Source organism: Hoplias malabaricus, chromosome 16 (assembly GCF_029633855.1).
Source record: "Hoplias malabaricus isolate fHopMal1 chromosome 16, fHopMal1.hap1, whole genome shotgun sequence".
In the NCBI taxonomy this organism is placed as follows: Eukaryota; Metazoa; Chordata; class Actinopteri; order Characiformes; family Erythrinidae; genus Hoplias; species Hoplias malabaricus.
In genome coordinates this window covers 12,176,813-12,199,010 of record NC_089815.1, presented here as the reverse complement: position 1 = coordinate 12,199,010, position 22,198 = coordinate 12,176,813, and the positions used below count along the sequence as shown (strand labels likewise).

The window sequence follows — 22,198 nt, the reverse complement described above, 5'->3', positions numbered from 1 at the left end:
ATTTTGGAGCCTATTTATTGGTTATTTAATCATGAATTTTTCACAGTGTGAAGAACAGCTGTAGTATACTAAAAATCCTCAAAAATGGAAATGTTTTTTTGGAGAGGGAATATATACATTTTGTGTATTTTTTACTTCAGGCATTATTGAAAACTTGAACAAAATCAAAATTTAATTATCAGTTATTAATTCAGGAAAATAATATTTGGTTAATAGCCATTTTAAGAGGAGTGCAAATATTTGCTTTTAAAGTATTTCTGGGCAATTGCTTAATGGAGTAAATTTAATTTTAAAGACTCCTGATACTGTGTGAGGATTAGAGCTTATTAAAAGTAAAGAAATATAATTAGAAAATGCACAAACCACTTGCTTGTCTTTTAATGCTGAACAGCTACCATAACATTAAAGGCAAATAATGAATAATGAGAAACGTTTAAAGATGTACACATTTACATTTAGAATAATAAACTCAATCTTGGGCATTCATGGTGGCGCAGCAGGTAGTGTTGCTGGGGTCCAGGGTCTTGGGGATGTGGATTCAAGTCCCAATCCGGGTGATTGTCTGTGAGGAGTTTGGTATGTTCTCCCTGTGCCTTGTTTATATATATAAGCAAGTGAACTGCCACTGGACATCACCAATTATATAGAAATTATATATATATATATATATATATATATATATATATATATATATATATATATATATATATACAGCATTGATTATGTTTTCATGACATTTATAATAGCTGTCAAATTCAATTATGCAAATTCAGTTGTTAGGTGCACACACACAAATAAATTAAATAGAGTGAAATTTAAAGTAAATGTTGGCAAGCTATAACAGTTTTTCAATGTATATCATATAATATTTACTAAATAGCAAAGTAATTAAGGCCTTCACAAAGACCTGGTGACTACATGATACTTAGTAGTTGACTATGTAGTCAACTACTTTTTTCTAACATTGTACATAATGTTATAATATAACACAATGAAAAATACAAATTCAACTGTGAGTCAACAAGTATTTACAAGCAGCCTAAAATCTACAATGACTGTCTTGTGACCAGCTGTAAACAAAGTGCTTGCCCTTGGCTGCGCACACCCAGTCATGTTTGTACATGGAATCCCCTCATGGAATAAGTAGTTGCAAGGTAAGGCAAGTTTGTTATAGAGCACCTTTTGTACACAATGGCTATTCAAAGTGCTTTACAGAAAAATTATAGGAAAGTAAAGCTAAATTAAAGCAGTGAGACAAAAAAGTAACATACATTTTTAGAAGATAAAAATATAAAAAGCTGAAATAACTACTGGTCTTACCACCCCTGAGGGGATAACAACACAGTTATACATTACCAGTCATCCTTTACTGAGGGGATAACAGCAAACAAATCAGTTATTAAACACTAGTCACCCTTCACTTTAGAGGTGAACAATACAAATACCAGTTTCGTAAACGCTGCTTTTTGTAAAAGCAGATTTTGATCTGCTTGGCATTCCATATCAGTCAAAGTGTGGCAACAAAAGGTCCACATTTTTATTATTTGATATGTTTGGTATTTCTCTAGATTTTTAATAGCTTTTTAATAGCTCACTTGAGCAAAGTTAAGAAAAATGTCATGGTTAAATGTGTTATTGGCAATTTTAATATAACCCCCTTTTTGTTCCTCATTTTCATCAAGTGCATACAGTTTATTCATGAATCATAATAAGCGACAATTAATTAGTCAGTCTTTGAGTTGACCATCATTCAGCTGGTGCTGCTACAATAAGGGCATCTTATAGAACAACATATTGCACAATAGTCCATTAAATGCTTTTTAGATAGATGTTGAATGGTCTGCAGTAACTGAAATGTGTATTTTGAACCACTGGGTTCAGGTGAGTTTCACACAGTAAGAAAGTGATGAGGTGGCACATTGTGTCTTGACCCGTAGTAATAATAATAATAATAATAATAATAATAATAATAAAATCCCAAGAAGAAGCCCACTTAATAAATATGTTTATCTTTTGTATATATGTAGTCTATCCTAGATAACACTGAGGTCAAGGCTCTGTCTGAAAGACAGTGGAAGTTTCAGCTGAAACTCCTGCTATTCACAGTTCTCACACTGTGCTCAGATTTGCTGAGATAATAGCATTCATGTTTATGTGCAATAGAATCAAAGGCATTTTCTCAACCAATATTTAAATCTAGAACAGAATTTCTCATGTCTCATTTATGTCCTGAGAAATCTTAGGAGAATTACTATTATGTCTCCTGTGTCATCAACATGCAAATTTTAAACAATTATATTTTCTGTGCTGAATCAGATTTTGATTAAGTATGTTCCAGGTACAAGTCCAGTTGAGTCTCCATGTCGAGCTGTCCACCATCCATCTTCTCCCTTCTCCGTTATCACCAGAAGATCTCCTTGAGTGATAGACAGCTCATCTGGATCCTTCATTTACAAAGAGTAGATATTAGTGAAGAACAGCATAGTTCACTGCAATACAGCATTTATTAAAGGAACAATTAGTCATTTTTACCAGCAAATAATATTTATAAATGTGTCTAATTTTTATTTTGACTTTTTATTCTTCAAATAAATTCCTACTCTTCTGACTCTCTTCCCACTGAAAAAACAAAAGTTGGATCCAAAATGGCCAACTTCAAAATGGCCACCATGGTCACCACCCATCTTGTAAAGTTTCCCCCCTCCCATATACTAATGTGCCACAAACAGGAAGTTAATATCACCAACCATTCCTATTTTATTAGGGTGTATCCATATAAACGACACACCCTGTATAGTCAATCCATAAATGCCAAACTACATGAAACACACTATATAATTCCAACTCATGTTGGAATGCATATACATCATATTGGTAATTTCAAATGTTTGAGATATTAATAATTTCACCTGGGCTGTATAATCATACAGGGCTTTGTACTGCTCCTCATCAGGCACACTATCCTCCAGCGAAGGGACATTTGCTCCACTTATTGGAATATCAACTCCTGTCAAATCTGAGAGAAAAACATAAAGCTACATTATACATCCAAATGTTAAAGGCACCCACAGCTGAAAACATGGTTTCAACTGAAGTTTTCCATTGAAAGTACTGCCAGTTATCAGCTGAACAAGAGTCAATGCTATAATACTATAATAAAAAAGTATAGGCTGGAGGTTAGCAGAAGCAGCTGAGTTTACAAAAAATGTAAATACATGCCAGCATATCAATGTAAAAAAAATAATTAAAATAATGAGCAAAATTCATTAATTAATTCATTATCTGTAACTGCTTTTTCAATTCAGGGTCGTGGTGTGTCCGGAGCCTACCCAGAATCACTGGGCACCAGATACAGAAACACACCCTGGAAGGGGCGCCAGTCCCTCACAGGGTGACACACACACACACACACACACAAACACCCCTTAGTCGCTAATACACCTACCGACATGTTTTTCTGAACTGTGGGAGAAACCGGAGCACCTGGAGGAGACCCACATGGACGCATGGGGCAAACACCTCACAGACAGTCACCCGGAGCGGGATTTGAACCCACAACCTCCAGGTCCCTGGAGCTGTGTGACTGCAACACTACCTACTGAGCCACCATGGTTTGTTATATGAGTTACATGAGTAAAATAATGAAAAGAAAATAACATTAATAATAATAATAATGCGTGATTTTATTACATTTGTCAGCCAGTTACAAAACAGCCCAATTAACAAGCCATATAATCTCTCAAGGGAGGAATCTCTCAGTGAGGGCAAATACTTTCAATATATTCAAAAAAGTGGTCCCAAATCTTTGCCCAAAAAATTTCCTTAATTCTGCATTAAAACATAAACTTTTTCCTGTTTTTACAACAGAGGAATGGTCCCGAACAGGGCAATAATGGCATGGGGTTCTATGGGTTTGCCTATATATCTGTTAATTAATTAAATATTTCAGACCTATATGAAAAGAAAGTCCAAGATGTGTGCACATGGTTTGCTACAGCCTGCCAACATCTATTACACTTTCACATTTGCTGAGTGTTTCAAGTAACTGAACAAGATCATCAAATGTATGATTCTACTGTTGTCTTTCCACCTTCAAGAACCTCCAATATTCTGTGATGGTTTTACACCATACAACCTTTCTGTGAGGGTCTGAAATAACTGACCTTCACTAGAGAATTAATGAGGTAAGTTACTGATGTTGGACGATCTGCCCTGCACATGACCATCTAACCCATGCTTTCCACTGGGCATGTTGGCATTGAGATTATGGTGCACTCCAGAGTATGATTTTATTTTTCAGCATACACACTGTGTGAACAACTGTATCAGAAATGGGTATAAACCACCTCATTAGAACCGTCTGCCAACATTTGGACATATAATGCAGAAGAGCAGCTCAAAATGATGATCAGAAGTTCATCAAAGATTAATCAATTTAGAATAAACACAAATGTGTAATAGTGGTGTGTACATGTTTCTGAACAAGGTTTTATTAAAGAATTTTATTATATTATAAATTTATATTCAAATGCCTACATTTCACAAACAGATTATCAGAAAATAACAGGAAACTTTTTTCAGTGGAAAGACTAGCTTCTAAACTTAGTCGTGTGTCTGAATATACCGAGAATTTCTTTAAACTTAAAACAGCCTTTAAACCCTCGCCCCCCACACTTTCTTTAGAGAAGCAAAAGTGTTTCTTCTGAGACATCACTCCAAATAACCCCTTTGACATCCAAGTTCCTTTTGTATGAAAATGGATAGGACATGTACAGACACAAAATGAGTTTCCATTTAATGTTACATGCATCACCAATAATACAATTATTATCAAATTTCAGCAGCTATCTGGCAAGTAACATCGTCATATAAAAGCATATTACAGAAATTATAAAAAACCTGGGTTTTTACCCTTGCTCTGATTTGTTCTATTTTTCTACATCCATACATATACACAAAAAAAGAACCAAATAGACATAAACAATAAAAAACTAACATTACATGCTTGTTTCACTACAACCATGCAATAGCGATCATCCTAAACTTCTAAATAAACGTTTGCCAGTACAAGTATTCTATTTAAACAAAAAACCTGCTTCAAATTAACGAATTTTTCATAGCATAGTGTTGTGAATTTATATATATATATTTTTTTACAGAACATGTATAATAAAACTACAATAAAAAAAATTGAATGCACTGATTTGCACATCACATAGACCCATATTTCATTCACAGCAGAATGCAGAGCACATACGTGCAAAGTGAATCATTTTACAATTTCATTCAAAATATTAAAACATTTAGAACTTGAACGCATCTCAAAAAAGTTGGGACAAGGGCAACAAGGCTGGAAAAGGAAGTTGTACTAATAAAAAAAAATAATTTGCAACTAATGGCGCGTCCACTTCATGGAACTTACACGACTCAATCTAGGCTCTTTTGGTTTTCCACTGGCCTAATTTGGTTCCTAGTCCCTGGAACCAGGTACTTCTTAGTCTCTGCTCACTTACAGGTTCTAGCTGAGCTGAGAAGGTACTAAAGCCTGCAGAGCGCCAACTGGCCAGAGGGAAATGTCAATTACCATGAAATGCAGAGCTCTAGCACAAACTCGCTGCTTGTAAAATCTCTTAAACATCAGCAGCTTTCATATTTGTTTTTATTTGACTCTCAAGTAAAGTGGAGCCGCGCCCATGCAGTGGAAAAGCACCATAAGTAACATAAAGAAATCCCTGGGTATAAAAAGAGCATTTTAGAGAAGCAGAGCCTCTCAGAAGCAAAGATGGGCAGACGTCCATCAATCTGCAAAAAACTGCAATTGAAAATTTTGGAACATTTTCAGAAAAATGATACTCAACTTAAAATGCCTTTGAAGATCCCACCATCTACAGTGATCTTTGGGCCTCAGATAGCACTGCATTAAAAAGAGACATGATTCTGTACTGGAAATCACATCCATCACAACAGCATGGCTTTGCAAAACAAGAGTCCAGGTGCTGAACTCTGCCCGCAGTCCACACATTCCAATAGTCCAATCCAGCAAAAAAAAACCTAGGACAGAGGAGCAGCTAGTGTCTGGCATCAGACAAGAATGGGACAACATTCCTGTCCCAAAACTCCAGCAATCGGTCTCCATGCTTACCAGCTGTTAACAGAATTTTGTTAAAAGGAGTGGGGATGCTTAACAATGGTAGACATGACCCTGTCCCAAGTTTTTTGAGATTCACTGCTGTTATCAAATCCTAAATGAGTTAGTATTTTTAATGAAAAGTTCAAATGGTCATGCCCTGTGAAGGACTGATGCTCCCTCCAGGGTGTATTCCCGCCTTGAACTGGATAAGCAGTTATAGATAATGAATGAATGAATGAAATGGTCATACCTTTAGCATATGTGTTCTATGTTCTATAGAGAATAAAATATGGGTCTATGGGTTTTTAAATTCACTGCATTCTATTTTTATTTACATTAATTTACGTTTTACACAGCATCCCTTTTTTGGGACAATTATTTTGTAGAAAACCTCATTAATGATTTACTCATGTGGACACTTCGGAGATTTTGTTCATTATGAGGTTATGAAAATGATTCTTGCCAAAATCTGCTTTCCTGAAAACAGTTATCATTAGTTTGTGCATGCACACACACTAATCGCTTTCACGGTACAGTCATGGGATCTCAAACTTTTGTATGACATGACAAAAATGTGTTTATATTAAGAAGAATTTTGCTGTGGTATATAGTTCCTGCACTGCTTGTAGAATAAATGCTGTGTGTAGAATAAAACATGTGCTCATTGAATCACTAGTATTTAGTAGTAATCACTAGCATTTAGTAGTAATCACTCGTATTTAGTAGTAATTAGTAGTAATCACTGATGATTAGTAAAGGTCTTTGTTTTATATAAAGATGAGCTGTTTTATGAAATGTATGTTGCATTATTCTGTCTTTAGACTGTTTCCCAAACTGAGTCTTTAGTAGAAAAGGAATTTGATGGGAGTACACGAGAGTGTAGCTTGAAAGAGTTACACTCCTGCTTTTTCTTTTTTAATGAGTACGAGATGTAGCTGGTTCCTAGAACTTTGTTTCTGTATGAAACTGTAATCTTTTTCAGTGGTTATAGGTGGTTCAGCTAAGAAAGAAGGTTTTTTTTGTTCTCTGTTTCAGAGCAGAGCGGGGCAGAGCAGAGTAGAGGGTTAGTGCATGCTTTTAGCTGCTCTCAATAAAGGTTACTCAAAGACCACTTTCAGTCTCATTTATTATTAGCTGATAATTTCCATGACAATGATCAGCAAAATCATGTCTTTTTATAGGCCAAAGGAGACCTAACACTACTAGGATGCAGTTACTGGACTAAGTTTACCTAATAAATATCCACTTCTTATTACACACACACTCCCCAGCATCACATAAGAACTGTCTACACCTAAGATTGTTCTAGGAAATTATTGAGCAAAAAATTATACTGACCACATGATAGAGCCACTGAGAAAGACAAGCTGTTAAAACCAGGAGACTCCGGTTGCAAGGACAACCTGCAGAAAGAAGGCATTACATATTTGAATCATGCTGATTGAGAGTCCATCCATCCATCCATCCATTATCTGTAACCGCTTATCCAATTTAGGGTCCGGGGGGTCCAGAGCCTACCTGGAATCATCGAGCGCAAGGCGGGAATACACCCTGGAGGGGACGCCAGTCTTTCATAGGGCAACACAGACACACACACATTGACACCTACGGACACTTTCGAGTCACCAATCCACCTGCAACGTGTGTTTTTGGACTGTGGGAGGAAACCGGAGCACCCGGAGGAAACCCACGCGGACACGAGGAGAACACACCAACTCCTCACAGACAGTCACCCGGAGTGGGAATCGAACCCACAACCTCCAGGTCCCTGGAGCTGTGTGACTGCAACACTACCTGCTGCGGCACTACCGTGCCACACTGATTGAGAGTCCTTTCTTTTAAATACTTTACACATTCTCACAATTGCTTTTACACATTAAACTGTGTATCTGGAGAGCACCCACTGCTCTGAGTATATTCAATCACTGTGCCTTATGCCTGAATAGTTACTGTGACAATTAATGTGGCTACCCCAATAAATACGGCTACAGTGTGACTGCAGGAATCAGATTTGGTCACCTGTAAATGATATTGTGGTCAAAAAATCCAATGAACGAAATAAGTCATATTTTCACACTCTAAACTAAGGACATTAAAGCAATCTGCTTCTGCAAACACAGTGATATTACTGCTCACCTGTTTGCAGCGAGATCACTTGCATTTCCATTGGTTTGTGTGTTGTAGTACCTCTGGAACTGCACAGGATCTAAACAATCATACAAAATAAATAAAGTTTTATGAGTCTGATTAACCAAAGCCTATATATGTTGTAACACTTAAAACTCTAAACACCACCTTGTCTGTGTCTCTTCAATTACAGCTCTGGACCCACTTTTATTTAATGAAGTTAAAGAACCAGGAATAAAGAGTAAAGAAACAAAATGAGCACTGAGAATTAAGCACGTGACTAAATATGATGAAAATGAGAATAGAGAAGAACAAGAACAACACCAAATTGACTAAAAACCAACATTCATTAATTCTGGGCACAGGTTTAGAGAGGATAAAATGATGTGTTGTTTGATCCTATTGTTATTTGATCAAAATATGTCTGAGACATTTTATTAAGATCCCAGAGAACTCTGTAAACTTGTGGGAAAAAACGTGGAGATATAAGTTCCCTTTAAAAAAACTTTTACACTGCTATTGCCTAATTAAAGGAAACATCTACATGATAGTATTCTCAAGATTTCTTCCTCATTTTCTGAAGTGTTTTTTCCTCACCAGGCATACTCATGTGGGGCTAGGAAATTTGTAAAGTCTCAATGTGAAAACACCAGCTGTAAAAAGTACTCTAAAATAAAAATGTAATTAATTATGAAAAATGAATTTATTTTACTTGGCGGGCTGCAACAGGTTTTCTTTGTCTGAATGAAATAGTTGTTATCTGTGGTGATGTCACAATGTTCCAGAACTTTCCTCACTTCCTCATAGCACTGCAGGGGAGAGGCCCAATGTTAATTTCAGGGCAATTTCAGAAAGGATTTCAGTAAATGTACATGTAGAAAAAACATATGTTTTATTCAGCAGAAGAGAAGAAATGATAAATATATTGATCTCAGAGGATCATCTGACCTCATCGTCTCTTATACACTGCATGGACAGTTGGTTACAGTGATCCCACAACACACAGCGCAAGATACTGATACGGTCAATCTCCTGCTGCTGGAACACCTACAACAAAAGGGGACAACACCCTTCATTTTAGAGGGTACACAAAACAAGCTGGTTTTCACAAACATTTATTCATTTACTGTATATTTAACGCTATCCTGCAGTAAAGTTCTTCATTTTTATAGTTAAGCTAAGCATTCAGGTACACATATGTATTAATGTGGGGGGGCAGGTAGTGTCGCAGTCACACAGCTCCAGGGACCTTGTCTGTGAGGAGTTTGATGTGTTCTCTTTGTGTCCATGTGGGTTTACTCTAGGTGCTCCGTTTTCCTCCCACGGTCCAAAAACACGTGGATTGGCTACTCAAAAGTGCCCATAGGTGTGAGTATTTGAGTGAATATGTGAGTGAGTATCGCCCTCTGAATGACTGATGCCCCCTCCAGGGTGTGTTCGTGCCTTGCGCCCAGTGATTCTGGGTAGGCTCTGGACCCACCACAACCCTGAACTGGATAAGGGATGCAGAATGAATGAATAAATGAATATTATTAAAAAAAAAGGTGGATATTAAGAAAGTTATTTTATTTTTAGATATGTCCTTCATCATTAAGCAACATTCTTTTTCTCCTGAATATAAAATAACATGTTTTGTTTAAATAAGCTTGTAGCTAAGTTAATATTGAGGAATCCATGAGAATGTTATTTAGTTAAAATCTAAGAACAATTTTCTTCAAAGCCTGACACATGAAATAATAATACTGTACAATAAAACAGATTTTTGAAAATCACACATGTGGCACTTTAACTAAAAATCTACATGTAGTTAATTTTTACATTTTGGATCATATAATTTCTGAATGCATCATATTTAGGCATTTACCAATATATATTTTTTTCTTTAATTGTTCTTTCATTATTTTGCTGCATCAAGTAAAAAACATTTTTCAGATTACTTTACAATTTGTTCTTAATTTGATTCATTTCAGTTAAACAATTAATAGCATATATTTGTCTCTGTTCTTCAGAACTTATCAGGAAAATGCAGCACTGAGCTGATGAGAAACACTGCTCCAGGGTTCCTTGACCTATGAGCACTCTGTTTTTCTCTTTGACCATTTTACATTTCATATACTGGTGGTAATAAAAACACAGAAACCACAAAGGCTCTTTGTTGTTGATCTGCACAACCGTGTTTCCATATTTAGAGGAACTATGCTTGTTTTTGTAACAGTCGGAACCTTGGCTTGAGGTATGAGGTCATTCAACAGACCTCCCGCACTCACCTGTATCATCATCTTCTTCCTAACTCAACAAACGAGCCAACAAAACAAATTCTGTAATGGTTTGGTAAATGCATGGAAATGCTTCCTCTTCATTAATAGTTCAGTACAGACAACACTCAGAACACTTGCCCCAAAAGGATGGAAGTTTGTTTCAGTAATTATTTTCATTAGCTGATGAAAGACCCACTTCCAAAGATCATGTATGACATTTGATACATTTGGCTTTAAAGAGCTAATACTCAAAGTTTAAACTATTACAAATATTAATATCTATATAGTTATAGCTAGTGTTACTGTCACACTGCTTAAAACATGGCACTGTGGTTACAAGCCCTGCCTCAGTTGCCTGTCCCTGTGTCTATGTGGATTTCCTCCAGGTTCCTCCCACAGTCCAAAAACATGTTAATTATCTATGCTAAATTGTCTATAGGTGTGAGTGTGTAAGTATGTTTGCCCTGCACTCCATCCAGGGTGTGTTCCTTCCTTGTGTCTGATGAGTCCAGAGCCTACCCTGAACTACCCTGATAAGCGGTTTCAGAAAATGAATGAATGACTATAATAAATATCAATTTTCATTATTAAATGGATATACTAATTTTCAAATAATTTGGCCCTGCAATTCTGTGCAAAGTATATGCAGGATTTTCTTTATTTGTGATGGCAAATACAGTGCCTTAAACAACTACGAGCTAACAGTACAGTACCCAGGTTTATTAGGAAGTGTTTAAATGTCACAAAAGTGTCACTTCTGCAATAAGGTTGCCCATACTGTTATGGCTTATATCCTCTCTCTCTCTCTGTCTCTCTCTCTCTCTCTCTCTGTCTCTCTCTCTCTCTCTCTCTCTCTCTCTCTCTCTCTCTCTCTCTGTGTGTGTATGAGTGTGTGTGCTGTACCTCACAGGTGCTCCTGTACGTGCTTTCCCAGTCCTTACGAATGTTCTCCAATTGACCAATATGCCACATGTACTGTTTTTCTGAGTCACAGAAGAATAAATATACATTAAATGCTGTTTAAGATACATATGAAGAGAAAAAAGATAAAGGCACCAGTTTATGCCTTAATCTACAATTTAGAATACTTAAAATATTCTAAAAATAGACATGATGTTTATATCATTCATGTCCTTCATTAATGTATAATAATACATTGTGTGGTCACCAGATACGGGTATTGAAACACAGGCAGATACGCAGTATTTGGACTTGGCTATTAAGATGACTGGCAGAGCCCTATTAACCACCACACAAGTCTCCCAGTTGATGAACACTGCTCTGCCCCTGTCAGCTGTCATACACCCCTAAACTCAAATAAAAGCATATCCAAAGCATTAACAAACACAAATAACCACATAAACCTTTAAAATAACCCCTCAAACCACAAGTTTAGCTGTGTTGCACCCTGTGGGCTTCCCCAGGAATCCTAACCCTACCCAGTGTCTGTCAGCTTTACAGTAATACACTGCTTATAAACTTCTTTCTGTCCAAATGCACCTTGCACTATCATAGATATCATATACTTTCATTCATCCATTCATTTTCTGTAACCTTTATCTAGTTCAGGGTCGCAGTGTGTCCGGACCCTACCCAGGAACACACCCTTGGATAGGGCGCCAGTCATTCACAGGACAACACACACTCATTCACACATTCACATCTCTGTACAAACGTGTTTTTTGAACCGTGGGAGGATGGGCTATAATATACTGTATAACATAAATCATAGTTTAGTGTCACAATGGATAACCAGTTTCAGACAATGAATAAATGAAACAATAGTTTATTTTTATGCTGCTCAAACATGGACCTCATACCTGTTATATTTTCTTTTTTGTTTTTCATTTGGCAATATCCAAAAATATTATTTTCTTAAATAACATAAAAACTTAATTTCTTCAGTTTATGCCATACAGCACATTCTGTTTATGTTGTACAGTCACCAAGAACAATCGCTTAAAATAAGGTGATTTGGATTCTGATCTGCTGAATGTAGTGCTTTAAATTATGAGACTACAGTTGAAAACATTAATATGTCTCTAATAATGTGTAAACATACCTGCTATTCTGGCTGCTTGCCTGCAGAACCGGGCCCTGTTCATAAACTTAAGATAAAAGGAAAAAGATAGCTCACATGAAGCAGCCACAACTGTTCAGTTCTCTTTTTTGCTTAAGCTACCCATGCTGAAATTGTCATGCACTGCTACTCTCAAGTGTACTATGTTCACTTCCCAATGAAACAAAAGAATGAACCTGAATGGATCAAGAAAGAAGGAGGCCTACTCCCATGAAATATTTTATTCTCACTTTAGAACATTTTCTGTTCTGTTTGCAGCCAGAAAGGTCATTAATAAACCCCACAAACTAAACTAATACATATAAAATCAAATATTTAAATACTGCAATCAATTATGTTTTGGCAAGTAAAATCATCTTAAATCTATTTAATATACCAAACAATTCTCATTTTGCAAACAATTTTGCTCATTTAAAAATATTTGCCCAAAAATATCAAAGGTATATGTCACTACAGTCAGCAAATTGTACTTAAACCATCTATAAAATGTTAAAAAAAAAGAACCACATAAATAATCTTACATTTATGCTTACACAACAAGTACTTACAACAATATTCTTACAGCAATCTAACTATGAAAAATATAGTCTACATTTAGTTCACAGATTTTAGGTAAAGAGGACATCTATGATTGTGAGGAAATACTATTCTCTATGGTTTGCTTATATCCAGAAGCTTCGCGTCTTTTAAAGTGTTTGACAGGAAAAACGGTGGTTGTTTGTACTTGGCCAAAGTTGAACTTGTCTGTAAGTTTTTATTCACTTTTCCACAAAAACTCATTTATAATTCAAGTTGTTTAGTACTGTAGCACTTTTGGTAATGTAGTTAGCCGTCTCCTGAATTTGGAGACATTTTACATTAAGTAATCCGAAACAGCAAAATTAAGCCAATGTTATGGAGCAGGAATGGATGCTTTTCAAAATTTGGCAGGCTATTGTCTAAAATCCGCAAAATACCTCTTTCTCTCCGTTGTCTTAAAAACCCTAGATGTCTTTATTCTGCCATGAGCATAACCGAGATATTTTGTTTTTTAATCATTTACAGACACTGGGGTGTCATAAACACAATACACCTATTTTGAGCACGCAAACAGACTGCAGAGCTATCAAATGGTGAAAAAACATGGTGAACGCCACATTAAATGTCCTTTATAGGTCATCAATTAATCCCCTAAAAAGTCATCTTTCGTCAATAAAATACATTATACCCAAGAAAAGAAATGGCCTTATGCCTTAACAGGAACATCTACAGTTGTTGTGAAATGCTGTTCTCTGACTTGTTTATGTTCTTCATCTTTTAAGGTAAACATGACTGCTGTTTGTTGTTTGCTTATTCACTGTTTTTAATTACCACAGAAATTCTTTTGTAAATTGAGTTGCTTAGTTTTTTCAGGTCTTTTTTTACTTTCCTGCAGTTAATAGTCTCCCAAATTAAGTGTCAGTTATTTCTACATGAAATAAAACTTGAAATTAACCACCTATGGAGTAGGAATAGAGCAATATCCTCATCTCAGTTCATACTTTTCAAAATTTGCCAGGCTATTCATTGCATAAAATCCTCAAAGTACCTTTTTATGCCATGAGAAGAAAGAGTGAATGCCTAGCATACCAGACTGAGAAACTTTGTTTTTTACCTATTTACTGACATTGGGGCTTCGTAAACATATTAGACCAGTATGAGCATGCAAACTGAATGGAGAGTTAGCGAATGGTGAGGAAAAATCCATAGAAATTTATAATATTTGTTTTTATTAAAATCATAAACATTGTCTAGTTTGCCTTGATTCACAATATTTATTATATCACAATATTAATTTATTCTCCTCTTCTCTCTCCAAGACTCAGCACTGATAGGAAGATCAAAAGAAGCAGTAAACAAACCAACAAACATAGACAAACCCCACCTTTTCTGTCTGCTTTGGGGGGGTTGAGACAGGATGGCTCTTTTTTTCCACTGCTTGCTCCGCCTCATCTGCCTCTCTACATCTCTGCTCATATGACTTTTTGGACTGATAGCAAAAAAAGAAAATAAAAGAATATTTGTATCATTAGCAACCAGGGAAGCTAAATTAAAGTGGTGGTATTTAACTAGGACTGTGTTTTTGTCTGTGTCTGTGGTCATATAACACAGGAAGTCACTGGTGTCTCTCTCTCTCTCTCTCTCTCTCTCTCTCTCTCTCTCTTTCTCTCTCACACACACACACACACACACACATCAGTTACTATGCCCTCAGTTATTCAGTTCTTACACCATTTCTGAGGGTTGCCACCAAGGTCTTTTGTTTCTATTCAGTGCTTCTATTTTAAACATCAAATAGTTAAGCACACATTGCCCAAATGACTTGGAATTAAATACTTTACATTAACTTGCTTTCAAGAAGAACTTACAATTTTGGAGATACAGTTATATATTTATTTATTTGACATTTATGATATTTTAAGTTATTTTTTAAATCTTCACATGTTCAAACATGTCAGAGTTTGGATTTGTCAAATAATTGAACCATTTGTTTAATAATGTTACAAGCTTACCTCCATGGTTCTTTTATATAATGCCTCAATAGGCTTCTGGACTTTCTCAATGATTTCCTCAAACTGAAAGAAGTCAAAACACATTACTTCAGTACTTCAAAAATTACCTGATAGTACTTGTAATTTGAACAGATTCTATTTTTATTACAAATATTCAGAATACATTACAGTATATTACTGTGTTGTTACAATAATTTACACATACCTATTTTTATACACAATTATGAACTGATTTTAGATATACTACAGCAAGCAGGTACTGAGCAATCATGTGGTGTGTTGTATTGTGAAGGTGGTCTCAGTTTCCTTCCTCTTGCACAATTAGTAACTATTGCTATGATCACTATAGGAACTTAGTTAACTTCTTAGTTCTGAGAAAGAACAGTCTGACTCATATGTTGTACCTTCTTTTTCTGTTCTCTCTGATGTTCTCGGAAAGCTTCTATTTTCTGAACTTCCTCTTTCATCATTCCAGAAATTTGGATGTGCAGATTTCCTGTGTTTTCAATCTCTATAACATAAAGGAAAACCGATTAAGAGCTCTAAGATTTGAAATGTGAGTAGAGTCAGCAAAATGAAAACAAAAAAATGCAGTTACATTTACCTACTTTAAGACGATCAAATGACGCCCTTAAAGTGCTGAAAAAAGGAAAAAAGAAATTTAGCAGAATTTTAGCAATGTGTCATCACATACATGATGACAGGATGAATATTCTGCTGTGTTCTTTTCTGTACATAAATACGATTGCTATTATAAAACGCGTGTTATAATCTCAGCAATCTGAGAACAATATAATACTTTACTGAGATCTATATTAAAATACAAAAGGTTTTTTTTCTTAGGAGAAATATCTTTGCAGCTAGAGACTTCAGCTACAATCACCAATGTCTCATCATCTGATCTCAGTGTCCTCCTGAAGAAATTGCAGAGATATTAAAGAGTAACTACAGAGACATTAGGTTTGAACTTGAGATATAAAAGAGAAACCTAGAAATTGAGTGGGAACTACAGAGATGTAATGTAGAATAAACAGAGATAGCAAGTCTTTTCAAGATGTTTCCCTTTTTTTTTCTTTACGGGTTTATTGACCTGATCTCTGTTTGCCCTCCTGCCCTTCGTGCTATTGCCACCAGTTCTTTTCCAAATTTTTCCTCTGCTACTGCTCTGCATATACAAAAAAAAAAAAAAAAGAAACACACATGATTGCACACATACACACAAAGCTAACGAAGGAACATACATTGTATATTACACTAAATGTAAATATGTAAAATGTACAACTCTGTTTAGAGAAATGTTGGGATGAAAAAAAAATGCCAATAAAACAATGCAATGAAGTGCAAATAATTTAAGGCCTATATTTAGCAGAAAATAGAACAAAGGCAATATTTCAAACCATTAAATAGGGAATGATTTTTTTATATAAACAGGATTTGGAGCAACATGCTGCCATACAGACAATGTATTTTTTTCTGGGGAAGCCCTTGTTTACTTCAGTAAGACAAGGACAATTCAAAATCTGCATAGACTACCACATCATGGATTCTTGATAAAAGAGTAAAGGAGTTAAAGTAGTTCAGGTGCTCTTTCCAAATGAAAAACACTATAATGGAGATCCTGAGCTGTTGAGCATTTGAAATCCTATAACAATCAAGAATCATGGGCAAATATTTCTTTACAAATACTAAACTTTTTTATTTTCCAAATTTGACAGGTGGTATTTGTAATATTTAAAATTATACATAGGGTTTAAATGTTTTGTACATCATTGCATTTTGTTTTTATTTACTTTTTGCACAATGTCCCAAAATTTTGTGTTTTGCGTCTGTAATATATTTATGTAAATTATTGAGCGTACACCGTATCACAGAGTGCAAGGCAGGAATAAACCCTGGACATGGTGTCAATCCATCACAGGGCAACACATTCATTCACATAATCATATGTATGGACACATTTGCATAGCCTATACAAATACCAACATATTTTTTAGGACTATGGGAAGAATACATGTAGTGCCATAGTGCAATACCTTAATAAATATAATAACATCAAAAAGTCATTTTAAAACATTACATTATAAGTAGGCAGATGTTATAACAGAAACATCCTTCAAAGGTTGTTGGAGATTCCTGGAGAAATCTCAATGCTAGACACCACTATTTTATATGAATGACTTTTGAGACTTCAAATGGTATTGCATGAGGACCCATCATGCTACTTACAGTTTTCATTTAACCCTAGTCTGCTGCTGCTGCATCAAAAAGAAATGAAACTGTATTGTATGCAGAAGCATTGCATAGAAACTTTTCTTGGCTAGAGTTCATCTCAGATGGTTCAAAATATAAAAAGGTAAGTATGCTGGAAAAATGGATGCTGAGTTCTCTAAGACCAAAATTAAAGGTCAATGCTAGGCCTCATTATGCATGTGCTACAACAGAGTGGCTTTGTTGGAACAGAGTGCTTTTGCTTTCTGTCTCCTGAGGCATCATGAAGAAAAGCATCAGACAATGGTGACAACAGACTTGTGAAACTGGTGTCTTCAAGTAAGAATTAGCAAATCTTCACTAGCAAATCTGCAACAATTTCTACTCTGAGTCATCACAATTTAAAAGAATAATCTGTCTTAATTTACAGTTGGCCTCACACTCTGGGTATGTGAGACAGAATTGCCTCTGTACTATCTCTGCTAACAGTGTAGCTAACATAGGACCTTGGCAGTTTGCAATGTCCTTCAATGCTTGTATCAGTTTGAAAAGAAGGGGTGTGTTGACCTTAAGCGTTGTGAAAGAGTCATCATAAACAAATCAAGTATAAAGAAGTATAATTTTTTATATTTAAAAAAAACATTATTTTTAAAATTGAATTTTACAAAAATCCCATCTTTGACTTTTTGAAACAAGGTTTATATATATACTTAAATGTACATCATTCCATATTGATAAATCATCAGTATTATGTAATACTAAGCAGTACAATACCTCATTCTGAGAAGGTCTTCCACATCCTTACACACTTTTCTGCCATCCTGCAATCTCTGAAGTATAGCTTCATAACCAGAATGGTCAGTGAAATCACACCCCTAAATTAACACAGCACATAGCTTACACCACAAATACAGAGCTTTAAATGAGTATAGGCTAAATAATTTAGCAAGTGATACATTTTATTTATTTATTTAAAATATTTTCAGTAAAAAACTACTCACATGAGAGTGAGAATCAAACTGCTTTATAGTTGAGTGAACCTATTTATGCTCCACAGAGCATTGCCCATGTGTGGGCCGATTTAGTTAATAATCCACAGTTTTCACCAATAAAAGAAACATCACAAACCAACAGGGTTGAATCCGTTATTTAAAATAAGAAAATATAAAAAGTATTTAAAATGCATTTTCTAGAGATAAAAAGTTGTTTTCTGAGGATAACAAAATACGATTCTGTTGATAACATTTGCACGTGATTACAAAAGAACAAGTGTTCTTTTCAAGCACATACATTTTGTGGCACATTTGCAGAAGTTTACTGTTGTAAGTGATAAAGCTGAAATATATATTCCTGTTTTTAAAGACTTTGATGAGAAAAAAAATGACTGTACTATCCACACCATGTGCAAAGCGAGATTAAATTTAAATCGTTTTTCCCTGGCATCTTTACAACTTTAACATATTAAATTTGATAAACCGATAAACTTAGTCATTAAATCTAGCTTTTTCTTCTTTTTAACATATGGCAGTTAACTAAGTTCAAGCCCTCTTTACCTTATAATAATTTTGAATGGTTTCATCCAGACTTGACTATTGTAATGCCCTTTATGCTCGTGTAGGACAAGCCTCCATCTCACTGTTACAGTTAATCCACACCCTTGCAGCTCAACTCTTAACAGGAACATGAAAGCTGGAACATATTTCACATACACTGGCTTCACTTCACTGGCTTGCTGTCCATTTTAGAATTGATTTCAAGATCTTAATGTTTGTTTTTATGTCTTTGAATGGGCTAGCTTCTATTTCTCTCTCTGAACTGTTACAACCACATGTTCAGTTTCTTCTGGTTGTGCCTAAATCTAGGTTGAAGCATAGGGGAGATCAGGCTTTAGCAGTTATAGCTCCCAAGCTATGGAATGGCTTGCCACTGCTTGTTAAGCTGTGCTTGTTAAATCTCACCTTCAATTAGAATTTTTATTCTTTGGTTTAATTTGAATTACTAATGTTTATCTCTTTTGTCATGTATTTATTCTGGGTTTTGTGTGTGTGTTTTAATGTTCTCTGTGTCTTACTATTTTGTTTTTGCTATATTCGATGCAGCACACTGCAGCCCTTTGGTTAACACTTGCTGTGTTTAAATATGCTTTATAAATAAACTGACAATGACACAATGGACATTCAACCATGAACAAATGCCTGTGTTACTGTTTATACTTTTTTTTCTGTAGCCTCTTCGTATGTTTTAATCTCGTTTGAGAAAAACATCTTTAGATCTCATGAGATAACAATAAATAGGTTATGATATCTTGTAAAGAAATAAAATCTTATTATTTTTAGAAAGCAACTTAAGCTATCTAGTTAGCTCAAGAAAATGATGTTGTTTTCAAGGGATCTCAAGATAATGAAAAATAATTAACTAGTTACCCCCTTTAACCTCCCAAGCAATTACTTGATATTAGGTGTGCCGCAATAATTACATTATTGACTTATTGTACAATATATAGACATTTTCCACAATAATTCTTCTGACCTCAGACTGCCCATTGTGTTTACTGGTGTGTTTGTATACATAAGAATGAACATTACCAAAATTTCAGCCACTCTCTCTGTTCTGTTCTCTCTATTCTGGAGGCATAATGTCAATTTGTTTAAAACAGTGATTCAATTTTATTTATGTGTTATTCATTTAGGATATTTAAACATTTCGTATATTCCAATTACAATGTCTGAAAAGTCTTTATATAAAGCTTACTAAATAAATTGACCTTTAAAAGGGTGTAACTATAATTTATTTATTATTAATTTTATTGTCATATCTGTGGTATAATATTATATGATTTATCGCAATTATTTGTGGGACAATGTATCGACAGCAAATAATGTCTATTGTGACAGGCCTATGTGGTATGTCTTTTTAGCTAAAGATCACGTGTCTAAATTGATTTGTATTTGAGCTCATTGGAATCTGCTCTTAATGAAAACACAGTTGGTTCATTACATTATTAGACTTCAGAAAAAAGAAAGATCTATTTTAAAGCTAATTTTAACTTGGAAATCAGCCGCTGTTGTGTAACCCAGGTTTTGAACAGGGGTCAAGATGGGATATTCCTAAAATATTATTTGAATGTACAAATATAACTAAGTACAATCAAACTTATTTAAATTATTAGTGTGAATCAGTACTACTGTGCAATAATGATACACCTGCAACCTAAAAACATAGCTTTCTTCTCATTTAAAGTCACAAATTCTGTGCTGAAAGAATGGAGTAGGACTGGGGTGAAACAGCCTACCTAGTGATCTAAATGCATCAGATAGTTGTTACTAAACATGTTTTATATACATCCTTTCTGATGTGAGAATCCTATTCACTATAGTAAAGTGGTTTATTCATGGTCTATGAAGCAATTTCACTCTTCCTATCATGTGACTTGTAGCAACGTTCAGTTTTATATATATATGTAAGGTTATTTGCTCGATTTTGGTGTTAAAATGACTTATTTCTCTTTAAGCAACTCTAATGAGGAAGTCACTAAGAGGAACACGCATTTTGCTTAAAGTTTAACGCTTTAAGCTTTTTCCTTATAATTGGTTCCTTTTATTTTCTTGCAGTAATTGACCCATTACGGCATGTCAGTCATTAATGTACTGTAAAATATAATGCTGTTCAACTCTATTTTTTTTTTTGCACAATTGTACATATACCACAGTAAGATGTACAAGCTGTAAATGATAGGCCTATGTTTTAATTTATTATTAATTTACCGGAAAGTACATGTTGGATTTTATTTTCTTCATTGTGTTGTTACATATATATTACATGTAATATTATGCGTAACACATTTGAAGAAAACACAAGTGATAGTGATTCTGATGACGAACTTCTGTTCCAATAAAATTATTAACAACACTTACCCAAAAAGCCTCACGAAACTGTAGTGCAGTCATTCTGACCAACCAGTCTTTTATTCCTGACAAACGAAAGTAATAAATGTACTTCTAGTACAAAGATTTTCAACTCTGGAGTATTTTGAAGCGCTGCTCCGAGATCACGCAGCTTCACGAGTGTATGGCTTCGTCTCAACTTCAGTTCGTAGACCTTAGACACACTTTGAAGAACACACTTTTGAGACGAAAGGTGAACTACAGAGGCGTTCATCGAGAAGGGTAACAACTTCCCTCATAATACTCACAGACGTTAATTCTGCCTACTGGAGCACCAGTGGGCGTGCGTAAAGAGGGGAGGCTTTCGCCAGTAGCCAGTTACGTATCATGTTTTTGATACGGTCAGTATTCCGGAAGCCAATCAGCAGCCAGAATTAGCTGTCCGTCATTTATTAACACAGCCAATGGATTCACACTCCATTCTACACTTTTTCTGAGCATCTCTGGAGCAAATAATATACATTAAAAACGCTACGTAATATATTAAAATTACTTAAAATTATAGCTTCAAAATCATTATGATTCATCACTGACCTGTAATATTGAGAATAGGATATAAGTGCAGATCTGCTAAAAGTCATAGAGTCATAGTACAAGAACTATAGTTAATATTCATCTGTACCCACTTAGGGTCCGGACACACATGCGGTGGGTCCGGAGCCTATCAGGAATCACTGGGCGCAAGGCAGGATCACACCCTGGAGGGGGCGCCAGTCCTTCACAGGGCAACACAAACACATTCACTCACACCTACGGACACTTTTGAGTCGCCAATCCACCAACCAACGTGTGTTTTTGGACCATGGGAGGAAACCGGAGGAAACCTCCACGGCCACGGGAGAACACACCAAACTCCTCACATACAGTCACCCAGAGTGGAACTTGAACCAACAAATTCCAGGTCCCTGGAGCTGTGTGAC

At 35.4% G+C, this 22,198-nt stretch overlaps 1 protein-coding gene across 2 annotated transcripts; it reads right to left on the bottom strand.

The window, feature by feature from the left end:
- Positions 1-370: 370 nt before the first annotated feature.
- On the bottom strand, positions 371-21,503 carry pstpip1b (proline-serine-threonine phosphatase interacting protein 1b). 2 transcript variants are annotated; one of them, XM_066647433.1, is made up of 15 exons: positions 21,249-21,503; positions 18,109-18,209; positions 16,217-16,291; positions 15,731-15,765; positions 15,531-15,637; positions 15,127-15,189; positions 14,499-14,603; positions 12,578-12,623; positions 11,419-11,498; positions 9,206-9,304; positions 8,970-9,066; positions 8,267-8,336; positions 7,469-7,533; positions 2,910-3,016; positions 371-2,444 (listed from the first exon to the last, which is right to left on the bottom strand). In XM_066647433.1, exons 1-15 carry the CDS (start codon positions 21,279-21,281, stop codon positions 2,313-2,315), a joined length of 1,215 nt encoding a protein of 404 aa, XP_066503530.1. In that variant the 5' UTR covers positions 21,282-21,503; the 3' UTR covers positions 371-2,312. The 2 variants fall into 2 exon arrangements, with proteins under 2 accessions (XP_066503530.1, XP_066503531.1); XM_066647434.1 differs by having other exon boundaries at positions 18,109-18,175; positions 21,249-21,501.
- Between the last annotated feature and the right edge of the window lie 695 nt (positions 21,504-22,198).